We start from the raw sequence: 15,422 nt of genomic DNA on the forward strand, positions 1-15,422 counted from the left end.
CAAAAAAAAAATCCTAAAACCAGGCATAAAACATGAGCATTTAAGTTGCACACATACAATAGTTGTTTTATAGTGCTGTAGCGTGAAGTCTACTTACTATGTGGAAAAGCATTGTTTTTTCATTATACTAATGCATACACATATCCTTCCATTACTATGAAGCACAAATTCACATTTCAAAACACTTAACTTTTCCATACATTTTCAGGATAACCCAGGTAAGGGCAATCATGGATATCAGCTGATTCCAATTAATGGAGTCTAAGGAGCCTTTATCTATCCAGGGGAGGAGGGAGGAAGAGCAGTGAATTCAATATGGGGCCCTGGTTTGTGGTGGCAGTGTGGCTGTCCTGGGTCACATCTCTAAGGGGGCAGAGTGGTGAGTGTTACTATCCTATATTTCAGGTGTTATGTACATATCTGTCATTTTGGGATTGGTGGTTTGTGATCAGCATAATCTGCTTTTTGGGTTTGACATGCAAGCCACTTATTACTGAATAATATTCAGTAATGTACATTGTTTGTTTTTTTGAATGTCTGATTCATTTTACTATAACCCCTATTACTATTTTATTTTGAGATAGTTTTGGGTTGTAAGATATAACCTGAAAAGTTTTAGCTGACACAGGCAACAGTGTCTGATCTCACCGAGTTTTTTCTGCTGAGCATATAGTGCAACATTGCCCTATAGCATAAGGGGTCATGCTAATGTCTAAGCCATGCTATGTCTATGTACATATAGACATATTTACATAGCTGACAATATGCTATGCTTGTTATGTTAGTATTGCTATGAATCAGTGATGCAAAAATTGATGTGATCCAATTTACAGATCTAGTACATTATATGAAAGTAGTTTATCAAATAAAAATATTAAAAACCTCTATTCAACTTCCTGGGCAGTATGTGAACCTATTATTTCCTTGTAGTAGTTTATCACTCATCTCTGCTGTCCAGGGACTGCAAAAAGGTGGATATCAAAGTCAAAGAGTCTTGCTTTGCTTGTAAACTATTTAATTCTGTATCTATAACTGCATTGCAATTGCGTGTGGCTGATGTTAATAGAAGATGAATGCATCGCAGTTAACATACAGCCATCCCTCAATTGTACGTTAGGACCCCAGGGGCTCCAACCCCATTCCTTCATGTCCCTCCTTGGCTAACTACAATAAATGTGAGTTCCTTTATCCCCTTAGGAAGGAATTGTGGGAAATGTGTCGGGGAAATAAGATAAATCCTCACTGCGCTTTGAAATATGACAGTATGTGACCTGAAAACACTGGTCTCATGCTATGCTGTAATAAGCCTATTAAGTTCTGGTATGTCTTTATTTGAATGTATGTGTGTTTAATAATTGCCAAAAAAGCCCTTATTTATTTTACTCCCATTTGTACTGCTAATCAATGAGGCAAACAAAAATGACTTCCAATACATTAATCTTCCTGTTTCCTACTTTCTCTGTATGTGTGCTCCTAGGGGTTGGCATAGGAGGCATCCCCTTTCTATATTCCTCCTATTGCTGTTCTTTGTCAATCACAATCATCTCTGTGTAATTCATACCATGACTTAAAAAAAAAAAAAAAAAAAAAGTTTAAAATAGATCTGATAAAGGTGTGTGTGTGTGTGTGTGTGTTTTGTAAGATGCTGGTTTTTATCTTAAAAAGTTTAATTATCTTTCTTTGCAGCTCCTGCAAAAAGTGTGTTTTTCCAGTGTAATGACACTTATGTAAGTGTTTCTGTTAAAGTTGACCCACTGGACACAAATAGAAAACTGAACCCTGCCAGCCTGACCTTGGGAAAATGCCCGGTCTCTAGTACTACTGCGCTCTTTGGCTACTTTGTATTTGAATACCCATACAAAGCCTGTGGATTTAATAGAATGGTGAGTTTTGAAAGGGAGCTTATTTTCAGGCAAATACTCCCCCACCCAAAAAATGGGGGGGGGACAGCGATAAAAAGTTCTAATCTTTCTACTCTGAATTAGCAGGTGGGTGTTAACTTGAGTTTGTATATTGTTATTCTGCTTGAAAATGACCTGATATTTATTTATTACAGGCTATTGGGGACTATACGGAGTTTTTTGTGAACCTGGTTTATATGCCCACCCAGATAGCCCCTAATCAGTATTCTCAGCCTTTTGTTGAGCCAATATTGTGCTTAGTAAAAAGGTAAGTGGATTGCATGTGAGAACCTAGATGTACTAATGTGGTAGATCAAATACTGTGACTTGCATAAACCATCCATTTCCCTAGAAAAAAATGATGGTAACATTTGTAATTTAGGGCTGCTTTAAGTAAAAAGATAAATAACTTGTGTAACGTAGAATGCAATATTGTAGAGAAGATCCACCATCCATCTCTTTGCTGACTTGATGTTTGGAATTGGTTGGAGGATTCTGTGCCTGGCTTACAAGACGGCACTATACAAATTAGGGTAGAATGATCTTGCCAACTTCTTTTTTTTTTCTGCTATAGACAATAGAAAAGTTTATTTTGTTTTTGCACATTGGTCAGAATAGCCCTCAATTTTTGAAGAGGAAAAGTTGGTTGGCATCTGCTTGTTGTGGTCAACATATTGTACTCCTGTCAATCTGATCTTGTTTATGCTCCACTTAGGTCCATGACCCCAAGTGTTTTGACCACTACAGTGATTGTACCAGTATCTGGAAACAGCAGTCTTAATTTTGGAGTCCGTTTAATGAATGGTGAGTAAAAGACTGCACACGTAGAATAAGACTTTGCTCAAAAGTTTTGAGGAAGGCATATAAGCTGTAGCCATTTATTTTAAGTATGCAAATTAGTAGTGGGGAAGGGAATGACCTATAGTAACACTACAATGCAAGCGGGATATGTAGAAAAGGAAATAAGTAAACAAACACAAAAATGGGGGTGGGGGAGTCTTGTCTGAAGCTTGGGTGAAACCTGTAATCCAGTGTCATTAAAAAAAAAAAAAGTAATGTTTTCAATAATTAGGGAGCAAAGATGCAAATAAGAGAAAGATAAATCAGGATGGGGGGGGGGTTGGAAGAGATGGTGAGGTGGTGCAATTTCACAGTGTATTTAAAGGATAACCTAGAAAAGTGAAGATATTAAGAGGAAGCTGTTCAGATTTTGAAAACTTCTCTGGCCCCTGTATATTTCTGGAGTCAAACAATGTCATTGACGTGGATAAAGGTTACCCAGTATAACCAATGCATCTCAGTAGCCTCGTCCTCCCTTCCCACCTGGAGAGGGACAGAGTTCTATGTGAAGTCACAATTGATGCCACATTGCAGGGATGCATGCCTTCGCTGCATCTACCAGGCGGATAAGAATTGCGTTAGATAGGTCTTGTAGTGCAAAAGCGAGAAACAGAATAGATAAATCATTGAAGGAAACGGCTAACTCTCTCCAAGAAGAGACAATACCCCAGGCATTCCCAAAAAAAATGAAGTGTACTCCATGCCGGGTGACCTCCAATAGCAATCAGATAGATGGGCTGAAAGAGTGGGGAACCACATAACAAAATAAATGGGAGAGTAGGAAGTGGGGTTATCTGTTCTGAGTATAGGATGCAAGCTTATTCAAAAAGATTGTTTGTTTGAAATGTGCGAAGGGGGGGGGGGGAATTATGCACTGGCCTGATGTTTCCTAACCTTCACTAGATTTAATTTTCAATAATGGAGGTTTGGCATGATATGTTGGGGCAGCTGTTTTTAGGGAACAATGTGGGGGGGGGGGGCAGAAACACCCTACAGCCCTTCCCACCTGCATTGCATGGAGGACAGACTCCATTTTCTGTTATTACTGGTTACATAAATTGCTAAATGTTTATCAGCATGTTTTTTAAGGGTAGAGAGGGTGGGGGGAAAAAATCAAAATATAAGAAATTTAAACTTTAGTTATGTTGCTTGCTGTCAATTTTAAGTTGAAGGGACAGCTAATTACTGTAGTTGCCCCTTAAATGAGTAGTGAGATTTTTCCTGGAACTACAACCCAAACATTTTGGTCCAAATATGTCCTTTTTCCAACTAGGAATTTTTTGGAGTTCCTAAGGCAGAGGCAAGACTTTAAGTAGACTGCTTTACAAGCGTACAATATATGGTGTGTGTGTGTGTATGTATGTGTGTGTGTGTGTGTGTGTATATATATATATATATATATATATATATATATATGGGACACTATAAATGTTCAGATCATGCTGTTACTATAAACTGTAGCCATTGAAATTTTTAACAAGAGGTCCTTAAGGATTGAATATTTTCCTTGAATCCTTTGAGGTAAAAGGATGAGAGGCTCTGTTAACATTACTGCACCATTTTTCATTTTTTCCCACTAAGCATAAGGCTTCCCTTCTAATGTCCCAATGGCCAGTAGTTGGCTGGATTAAAATATTGATGATTTATAGAAATGGTCAGTCGTCTTGCTGGTGTTCTGCTTAATTAATGTTATTGGAAGATCAAAAACTGAAAATTACTGTTCTTTTTTTTTTTGTTTTTGTTTTTTTTTTTTTTTCCCCCCCCCCCCCCCCCCCCCCATCAGATGACTTTTCTGGTGGTAGGTTGGATTCAAAAGAATTTTCCTTGGGATCCCCAATCAACTTGGAACTCTCTGTGAATTTAGGCAATCACATGCCTTTGAAACTTCTTGTGGACGAAGGCGTAGTGACGCCAACTAAGGATATCACTACAACACAAAAATATTATCTGATCAACAACCATGGGTAGCATTTTTTATATATAAACTATTCTATATAACTGTTTCTAAATATAGACTTGGTTGAATAAGTTGTGGATGAATAACTAATTTTTACAGCAGTATGGTGTAATGCTTAACAAAATATGTTCGTGTGTGTAAATCTTTCCAGGTTCAGAACCTAATTATAGGTAGACCTAATCCAAAGTGTTGTGAAAGGTAAACAACAATATATAGTCTCCAGACACTTTATTAGGTTCTCCTTGCAAGTACTGGTGTCGAACCCCCTTCGCGTTTAGAACTGCCATGATTCCTTGTGGAAAAGGCACTTAAACAAATCTCTGATGGTACTAGTGTGCCAGGAAAATATCTCCCACACTTATTCCACCAGTCTGAACCTTATACAATGCAGGATGAACCATACTGTCATGTTTAGGGCCCCAAGATCCAACCCTGCCACTCAAATGTTGCAGCAGAAATAAGACTCATCAGACCAGGCGTCCTTTTTCTTATCTCTTGTCTAATTTTGGTGGGTCTTTGTGAATTGTAGTGTGAGCTACTACCTTGTGATTGTCTCATAAGAATAAAAAGCAGCTAAACAGATGCACCCAATGTGTATGTAGCAGAACTATGTAGTGTATGTTCAGCTTGGGATCTGTAGCTGATGGTTTAAAACCTAAAATTCTCAGGTTGTGTAGGGTAAAAAACATTTTGTATATTGTGGGAAGCTGGAAACTTTTTGGTTTTATTTGCAGATTTGTTTTCAGTGGAGGAGTTTGACTTAATCTGTCACCTGACAAGAAATGGGGATAAAAAGGCATTAAATGCTCATATTGCTAGGATGGGGAAAGGTATGTTATCAGTGTCCTTTTGCTGTAGGACTTTAGGATATAAAATTGTGGTAAATGACGATGGTAGAAGGTAATTTTACACATAAATTGACAGTATTTGAAGAGATTTATAGATTGTGCCCAAAAGTACTGCATTATATTGAAAATTAAGTTGGTGATTACCTTCTATGACCCATTTGTAAATGGTGGACACAAAGCTGAACAGTACTTTTATTGCTTGCAGATGTTTTATAGATGGAAAAGTGGCACACTCAATGTTTGTGGAACAAAATCAGTTGAATATTATATGGCTGACTTTTCCTGCAATGAAATTTGTGAATACTGGTGATACGGTAAGTACCTTAAATCCCTACATGTAACATGGTTTGCTGCCTGTAAATGTATTTACCTACCTGGTTAAAAAAAAGGCAAGAATACTATTGTATGGCATTTTTTATTTTTTTTTTAGATATACATAACTTTTAAATTGGTTGTCTGGGACCCCAAAGAGGTGACAGAGCTCAGGAAGGCATGTTCTTTTTTCCGTGACACAAACAGGTAGGAAGACTTGTTACTTATAAGTCATCTTTTGTCTGGGCCTTGTTTTCCAAAATGAAAACAGGAAAAACTCTCTCTATGCAGAGATATCATGTGAATGGCCTGGAAGTTTTTTAAAGCTGCCCCTGCCCACCCCCAAAACCATTTCTACTTGCCTGCCTTCTGCTCACTTGTTCCTGATTTTGGTAAAATAAAATATAAAGTGGAAGCCAAGTAGGATCCAGCTTTAAATGTGCATAGGGCTGCTGTCCCCTCTACCCACCAAGACATTGCGGAACCAAACATATGAAAGGGGAGCAAGACCTTTGATCCACACAAGTCAGAGTATGTGCTGGTGGCTACCATTAAGGAGAATGCGCTAAAAAGTACAGTTTAAACTGGTATGGCTAAAGCTTATGAATGTAAAGAACTCCTCTGTTGCATGCTCAATGGCAGTGAAAGTAGGATTCATTCAATGATGACTTTCTAGACATTGAAGACAGTTTGGGGAAACTAGCCCAGTATAAAGTTCTACTACGGTAAGTAGAATAATTTGGTAGTGTCTTTAATATCCACCTTTTGTGGATATACATCTCATAAGCTGGTGGGACTATTTTGGAAAATGTTTAATTTGAGGGAAAAATAGGTTTTGGGGCTACCAATAACTTTTTAAAATTCTCTATAGGTGGGAGCTACTTGGTGATTCAAGCAATACTGTATGCACTTGCTGTGATTACACCTGTACCAGAAGTTCCAGAAAGAAGAGAGGTGTTAATGGTAGGTGGAAACTTGGAATATGCTATCTAGTAATACCTTATTTTAGGTGTAATTGTAGATTTATTTATTTATTTTATCTCCTTTGTAAAGAAACTGAAGATGCTGGTGGTCTTATTCACACAATGGTTCTAGGACCCTTCAAAATACACAGCCCATCTGCTGATGGATATGGTTCTGTTGGTAATGAATCCAGAGCGGCAGAGTCAGGTAAATTTAACCTTCAGCCCCAAGCAAACTGTTTAATCTGAAACTTGGTTTACTTGAAATGCCTCCATTTTGACATTTCTTGGGAATATTCATGGAAACCTTTTTTAATGTATAAATCAGCACAGTGTAGTTAATAATCAAATGGTCATGGGATAATAACATTTTAGTTTAAGGTGTATATAGTAACTCAAATCATATTCTCCACTTTCTGTGCGCTTTGCATCTTCAGAGCTCCATTCCCTCTTGCATGCTGTCTCTGGGACAAACTTAATATTTTTTTTCCAGAGAATTGGGAAGTTTTCCTCAACAGAATAATTTGCTTCACTCCTAAGGAGCAAAATTTTACCAATCTGGTAAAAAAAATTTCAGCACAAAAGTGAAAGGAAAAGCTCTGTAAATTAGCCCCAGGTAGCAGTAAATCCAACCGGGGAAAGTTTGGCTTTGACACTTCATTGCAACAATTTTACTACAGTACTGGCTTGACCTAAATGCAGTGTTTTTATAACATGAACCACCCATAAAGCGTTGTTGAAACTGGTCAGACAAGTTATTAAAGAGATAAACAGACAGAGGGGGGTTTTGGGCAAGCAAAAAAGTTTGTATTAATTTGTTGTAGGTTAGCATAAAAAAATAGTCTTAGAACAGTGGACTGAATAAAGGTGATAAACTGGGACTAGACAGTTTATCTGACTGATAAACAGTATGTAGGGTATATGCACGCCATTTACTAGTACAGATTTCTGTTAAGTCCAACAGTATGTAGGGTATAACTTTATCAGTCAGATATATGCTGGCTAAAATCTGGCACTATTCAGTCTACTGTTCTTAAGCTGGGTACACACGTGCAATTACTGTCATTGGTAAGGATCTTTCACAATCCTTTCCAACGACTTTCCTAAGGACTGCACCGTTCTGCTCTATGGAGATGGGTGGAATGACGGAGCAGCACCCCACTGCACACTCCCCCTTCCATTCCGATTGTTTGTCGTCCATAGTCCCGCCAAGTCAGTCGCTGTACACTCAGAATTCTCACATGATATCCGCCCTATGCTGAATATTGGGTGAGAACCATTGGACCTGCGTACGTAGCTTAAGACTATTGCTTGCTTGTTTTTTCTGATGCCCACCTACAATGAATGGAATACAAACTTGGGTTTGTTGGGTTGGCATTCTACCTTAAGCAACTTTTATTATTTGTACATTTGAACACCATTGTTAACCATCTTTCTGTTATCTATGGTCAGACAAGTTGCCAGGTTTAGATGACCAGAACTTGCCTGGTCCATATTGGGTGGGTTGGTTTGTGAACATCTAACTTGTACTGCTGCATGTTCATTTGTGGGGCCCTAAAAGATCTACAGGTTATATACTGCATGAACAAGTATACCATTGTAATACTGTAATTCATTTGGTCTGCTTGCCTACCTGCAAAATACCTGCTTGGTTTTTGTTTCAGGTTTTCTTATGCCACCTGCTGTTGGGGCACTTTTCCTTGAGCTGGCTGTTCTGTTGCTGCTGTGCATTGGTGTTCTACTGTACAGTCGATCCAGGCAAAAATTGAAGGAGACTGAGGAACGCTGCCTTGTCACTGAGCACTGATTTCTTATACATAACAGCATATAAAAAAGTATTATATCAAATGCCATTTTTGATGTACAGTGTTTATAAATTCTTCATTTTGTCTAACAGCAGCAGTTGTCATGTGTTTTCTCCTCCCCCCTCCTTTTATGCAATTAAGTACAATGCCAAGTTCTGGCTTGGCATCTAGCCTTCAATAATTTGTGGCCATAAAAGAAGCTAAATTTCTCCTTATAAACTTTCTGAACCCTGGGTCCTGTTTAGGTATATACCTCACTGGCCAAAATTCAAAGACCCTAAATACCTCTGAAAACCCAAATATTGCTTTATATGGTGGCCATGGGAAATGTTTGCTCCAGTCTTCATTGCTCATGTTTACTACTTGATAAAATTGTGGGCAATTACTACATATACATTGTTCATCTGCATAGAAACAATTGCTTAGCCAATTACCGGGACATGTTTGATCCCAATATCAAAGATTGCAATTAGGGGTCGCATTCATATGTTGCTTAGGTAATGTGCAGCATAAGGAGCCCTAGGTGGGTGTAGAAAGGGCAGATCCAAGGTTGGTCACACAAGCACAGAGAGCTGCAGGGATTTCTTTAAAATAAGAGTGCTTAAAAGTTAAAGTCCTATACTAATTGTACAGAAATAGAAGTACAAGAAAAATATAGGCTCTAAAGCAAATCTAATCCTAAGAATGAACTTAATGATTTGCCAAGTCATTAAATGTGGTGGTTTTAATAGGTCTGACCCACCAGGTGCTCCTCTGTTATTAGTGGAACATAGGAATGGTGACATAGATCAGCAAACCTTTTGTATTTGTCCCCCCCCCCCCACACACACACACATATTATCTTGATTATAGAAACAACCACTAAAATGTATAATTTTCCTAATATACTGCATGGCATCAGTTTCCTCCTGGACAGCCTTTGGTGCTAAATGAACGGAGTCATGCATCTCCCAGAGAACACAATGTCCCACGCGGTCCTTATTGGATTCAGGGCTAGGGAAATAATGTCGTCAAGTGTGCTACTTCCACACCTTTTAGACTGTAAGCTCTTCTGGGCATGCTCCTTTCCTTCTGTGTCACTCTATCTGTCATTTGCCACCCCTGTTTAATGTACAGCACTGCATAATATGTTGGTGCTATATAAATACTGTTCATTAATAATATTCAATTCCTTTGTGGACCAGAACCTGCCTTAACACTGACTCTGGGCATTTTCATGCACCAGGTGCATCTCGGGTTCCACTGGAGCAGCATAAGGGTCTGACAATGGGTCTGAGGATTACTTCTTGGTCATAGCAGTCAGGATACTACTATCGTGTATGTGGTATGTGGAAACCCTCCAGGAATAAACTTCCCAGACCCTCGCTGACCCACTACCAGACCAATAATGCTGGATGATGTTCCAAGAATTGTAATGTTCACCATGAAGACTCCAGACTCTTTCCTGGCCATCATATGTGCTCCATGTGTACCTGGTTTTAACTGTGAAAAGAATAGCTTGCCAATTCTGGCATTCCCTGGCCAGTTCCATTAGAACAGGGCACAACGTTCACTATGGAATGTTAGTAATGCCTAGCTCATAGTCTACTTTGACAGAAACATGCACTGGAGGTCATCTTGTAGGGCTCTGGCAGTTTTATTACACAGTATTTATATAGTGCCAACATATTACACAGCACTGTACAAAGTCCATAGTCATGTCACTAGCTGTCCCTCAAAGAGGCTCACAATCTAATGCCCTTACCATAGTCATATGTCATTACTAGTCTAATAAACAATTTTGAGGGAAGCCAACTAACCCAAATGCATGTTTTTGGATTGTAAGGGGAAACCGGAATACCTGGAGGAAACCCACGCAAACACAGGGAAAACCAGCAAATATAATGCACATTGTGTCCTGGCACTGCAAAGACCAGAGTGCTAACCTCTGAGCCACTCTGCTGCCCAGCAGCATTCTTCATGTTCTTCCTTGCACAAAGACACCAGTCCTGCTACAGGCTTGTTACCTTTAAATGACTGTACAGCTCTCCTTGTGTAAAGATCCAGATCCCATGCTGGGAGACTCCGCACACCTTCTTGCAATGAATCTGCCATCTTGGAGGATCTGGACTACATGTGCAACCTGAACAGTAGCAGGTACCGGCTCATGCTAATGTGCAGTACCAGTAATGACAAGGGTACTAGCAATAGAAAAGATTGATGAAAAAATAAAATGTCAGGGAGAATAGGTAGCAATAAACTGCATGTATATAAAAACATTTCCTTTTTAGGGGTAGGCTTGTTTTTGCCCCTCCTGCGCATCTTTTGCTGCTTTCATTTGCACCAAAGCAGTTGAATATGATTACCAACAACTTACATGTCCTAAATGGCTAGATTGATATACCAGAATTTTAACTGATGCACCACATTTAAATGCACCTGCACATAACAGTTGCTGTGTGTACTGCAACATGGCAGTTTACTTTGATTATTAGACATAAAAGGATGAATCTAATCTTTCCTAATCTACATACAGAGCACAAAAGGGAAATAAAGCTTCATTTGTAGAGCTGTCCAGCTTTTTCCTTGCAATTTTTTAATTCAGTAACTAATTTAAATCAAAATGTAGTAAAGCACAATATTAAAAAAAAAATCGGAGTATGTGTATAAATTATTCCTCTGTCAATTGGTCTGAAACTCTCTGATAGTAGAATCCCTCTATATTTCTCATTTTAGTACATAATAAAACAATGACTCGATTTGCCACCTAGTGGTCAACTGACAAAAATGCACAGCAGTCACAATAGGAAAACTATGGCTAATCTAGGTCAAATTGAGGGGGAATGAGTTTTACAAATTCCCCCTATGGGTGTTTTTATGATTTTTTCCTTTTTCAATAAATTAAACACAAATTGTCCCTAGATGTTCAAATCTATTTGCATTGCTCATTTTAATGCATAATAAAACCAGGACTCATTCTGCCACCTAGTGGCCAGTTATCAAATGAGCAAACACTATCTTCAAGGGAATTTAGGGAGAAATACAGGACAAGGGAATCATTCATAAACACATTTCTAAGTAAAACTACAAATTTTAAAGTACATGTATTCAATTACAGTAATTTAAGTAAATTTAACTGTCCAGCTCTGGAATCTAGGTAGGGTGGCCTTTTTTTTGGACTATAGTATTCCCTTTACTTTTGACCCATTTTTTGTAAACCCATACCCAGGGACTGTTTGATTTCCTTGTCTAGTTACAAATCTCTTTCAGGTACCTCCATTTAATTCCATCTCATGAAACATATTTCCAAATGCACCCAGCAGTGTATACCAAGAGCTTGGAAAGCCCCATCTATTAGTTACGTCAAGAGACATGCCTTCTGTATCCTGGCTCAAATGTCTCTTCTGCCCTACCCTTCAATCCAGCCATGTCTGCAGGAGAAAGTTAGAAACTCATATTAGATAAGCAAATGCTGAAACAGGCACAGGGTACCCCTAGCTTCTGTCAGCCTGTTCATTCACTTGCTGGGGGGAATCATGCTCTTAAGCTTTATTGTCAGCTTGCACTGTGACATTGGATCTCAGTGTATCATATAATTCACTCTACCCACTTTGCAGGTAAATAATGGGTCCTGCTATGATAGGAGTTTCACTCCTCTCTTCATTCTGCTGGAGCTTTGCTGCTGCTGTTCCAGACAGACAAACCAATGACATTTGGGATACAGGAGTTATATAAAGATAAATAAAAGTTATATGGAAGAATGAATGTTTGTGTTTTACATAACTGATCTGGTTGCTGACAATCAATCAGTGTTCCTTTACTCAGAACCCCAAAACTTGGTCAATGCTATCAAACTCTCCAGAGACCATCCCCAAATCTAAGGTGAATCCAGAGCTTACTGGGTGTCCCATTATGTTATAAAACATGGCTATCCTGACTAATTCTGATATTTTTCTGTAGCTTCTTAGCTAAAAACAAAATGAACTTAAAAGCAATGGAAAAATACTGGAATTTTCCTAAAAAGATGTTCAATAAAGTGGAACTAAATCCTGTGATACTCACCCACTCTAATTCCATTGCAGGTAGCCCCCAGCTGGGAAGACATAACCCCCGTGCAGGAGTTCATTCAGTTCCGCCAACTGCAGGTAAACTGGCAACCAACACTGTGCATGTAACGAAAAACAAAAGTCGCTTTATTTTGGCAAAAAAACAAAAAAAAGGTCAGCTTTTAAATAAAAATCAGTTTCCAGACTTTCAAAATAACAAGTGATTGATTTAAAGCAGTGTGTGTTACCAATTTTACCTGTGATTTGGTGAAGTGTAGTGGTTCTATTAGTCAAATAGACTCAAAGGCAAAAGTCCTTACCATAGCCATATGTAATTATCATAGCTGAAGTTCAGTTTTGGGGGGAAGCCTATTGATCTACCCTTTTGTCTTTTTTGAGCCACATTACAATTGGTCAGTTTTTTTAATGGGTTGCAAATATGTTAATGTGCACAATCCTACTCTTCCCACTCCTCTCCTGCATACTGCACAATGTATTACTCATCATGTTCTCCTACACATACTAGCTGTTTAAACACTATTTTATTATTGTCAGTTTTATTACTACCCTTGCCTGTTCTGGAATAGGAACTTTTGCTAATTGTGAATCAGGGCTGTCCGACTATGGCTTTTGAGGGCCATAATCCCCACACAGTTTTACTACTCCTCTAACAATACAGCAATAAAATTAGTATGTTAGCTCCCTGAGAGTAAATGTGGACTATAGAACTCAGCAATCAGCCCACCTTGTACTGTGAGATAATCCCAGCAGCAGAGAGCTGTGTCTGTGTCCATGGTGCTGTCATTATCCCCATATATAAACCTTTATATCTCCTACACTGAGTGTCATAGAAATGTGATATTTTCAGGTTACACAGGGGATCCTGGGAGCTGTTACTAAATTTCAGTCCCCTAAACATACAAATGCCCGATATAGGGTCACAAGCATAAAATCCTTATAACAATCAGGGATATTTTTTACGTTAAGGGGGGCTATTTTAAGACCAGTGTCCACAAACTGAGTTTGCATGTTAGAATCCCCCGGGGGCCACTTTCATGGCAATGAGGATTAGGGTAATGCCAATTTGCTCTGTGCTTTGGTGCCCCAAATTTATTATTACTTGCTCATAAAATTTAAAGCATTCAGGTCGGCGGTGAGGTTGCACTGCGCTTACCCCTTCCTCATGCCATAGAACCCCGTCTAGGGGGAGACGCTTAGTACTGCCGCCTGGGGTTAAATCTTCAGAGACTGCAGCGCGACAGACTGAGCAACTGCTGGGTTACCTATAATACATAGCTGGTAGTTTCTGCACTTTGGTACAGGAGAAATACTCCAGTGCAAAGATTTGATCTCACGCAGACTGATCCAGCGCTGGTTGTCTCTGATGACTGGAGCACCGCCCAACCGTAGGAGCGGGCAGGTAGTCGCTCCTATAATCTTTTCTCATCTGGATAATTTCCTTGCCCTACAAAATAGAAACACCACTTATTATGATTATTGATAAAGTTAATTGAAATAAATGATACAACACATACCTAGTTGGGATGAGGTCATCGCTTGCAAAGGAACCAACCAACAGATCTCCCGATGACTGTAGATTTGCTAACCAGATAGTTAGCTTTGGTACCAGTTGGATTTAAAGCCTGGCACGAGTTCTGTAGGAACGGTGAATGAAATTACCTTTTTCCAATATTGCAGACCAAACCTTAACTCGCCGTACACCTTCAATACCAATGTCCTGGGGAAAAAATGATAATCTCTTTTAGAAAAATTCTTAAAAGTAATCAAAATAAATAATACATTCATGACCTGTTTTATAAAAGAATGATAGTACTATGCTACATACCTGAATGGTTGCAGGAACAACGCCTCCCTGCAAATCTTCAATGTTGGTGTCCCCAATGATATGTAAAATATTTTAAATATGGAGTCCGTCGTCCCTTTTGTTAAGCATTTCACTGATTATATAAGTGTGTAGGATGTATTGGAGAAAACCCTTATAAACTCCTTACGCACACGTATCTTACTCCTGACAAATTGTAGGTGATATTTTATAATTTCAGTCATTTGAATTTTATAATTGGAGATTTGGTACCAAGGTAGGCACATAATTTTGTATAATAAGGACCTGCCCAAGCATTGTTCCATATTGGTCTGACATTATTAACCTTCTTTCTGGACTGGCTGATATTCCAGTTATGTCTGAACCTTGACCCACCAATTGAATGTGGGTCTTGACCAACCTTGATGATGACTTGACACCCCTGATAATGTCTTTTGGGATGAAACTTGTTGGGAGGAGTTTCCTGACTGCCTGTGAAGTTAGCATTTTAATCCCTTGTGAAAACCTGATTACTGCTCTTAATTATTAGTACGCATTTGTCTTTAATTTGTTACTTTCAATTATGGATTTACACTATTTGTGGTCCCATGAACGTTTTTCCATGAGGTATCAACACATTCACTGGAGATGGGAACTAAATGGATAACGCAAAGGCTTCTCAAGTGGAGTGTGTCCATTATCTGCATGTATTAAAGACCTGGAACTGAACAAGTAACAGATTTTTTTTTATTCATGTGGATTTGATTTACCGTATTTTTCGGACCATAAGACGCACTTTTTTCCCCCCGGAAGTGGGGGGGAAAAGTCCCTGCGTCTTATGGTCCAAATGTATCAAAATGTATCCTTCCCAGCTGCTGTCCCGTCCCCCCTCTGCCTTTTCTCCTGTCTCCAGCGCGGCCAGAGTGACTGTGTCTCCTGTATCTTGCTCC

At 38.9% G+C, this 15,422-nt stretch overlaps 1 protein-coding gene across 1 annotated transcript; it reads left to right on the plus strand.

The window, feature by feature from the left end:
- The first annotated feature begins 250 nt into the window (after positions 1-250).
- Positions 251-8,716, plus strand: LOC140332526 (zona pellucida sperm-binding protein 3-like). The gene is made up of 10 exons (XM_072413762.1): positions 251-379; positions 1,687-1,883; positions 2,057-2,169; positions 2,617-2,705; positions 4,525-4,705; positions 5,752-5,860; positions 5,977-6,065; positions 6,730-6,821; positions 6,912-7,028; positions 8,485-8,716. The coding sequence occupies exons 1-10, from the start codon at positions 316-318 to the stop codon at positions 8,625-8,627; spliced, it is 1,194 nt and encodes a 397-aa protein (XP_072269863.1). The 5' UTR covers positions 251-315; the 3' UTR covers positions 8,628-8,716.
- Positions 8,717-15,422: the final 6,706 nt, after the last annotated feature.

The sequence above is a fragment of the Pyxicephalus adspersus genome, chromosome 6, assembly GCF_032062135.1.
Source record: "Pyxicephalus adspersus chromosome 6, UCB_Pads_2.0, whole genome shotgun sequence".
NCBI classification, from domain to species: domain Eukaryota; kingdom Metazoa; phylum Chordata; class Amphibia; order Anura; family Pyxicephalidae; genus Pyxicephalus; species Pyxicephalus adspersus.

Excerpts from the sequence above, each read along its gene's own strand:
- LOC140332526 (XM_072413762.1), top strand. The coding sequence starts at position 316 with ATGGGGCCCTGGTTTGTGGTGGCAGTGTGGCTGTCCTGGGTCACATCT. Across the intron at positions 4,706-5,751 it reads TATCTGATCAACAACCATGG|ATGTTTTATAGATGGAAAAG; the intron begins GTAGCATTTTTT and ends TATTGCTTGCAG. Across the intron at positions 7,029-8,484 it reads ATCCAGAGCGGCAGAGTCAG|GTTTTCTTATGCCACCTGCT; the intron begins GTAAATTTAACC and ends TTTTTGTTTCAG.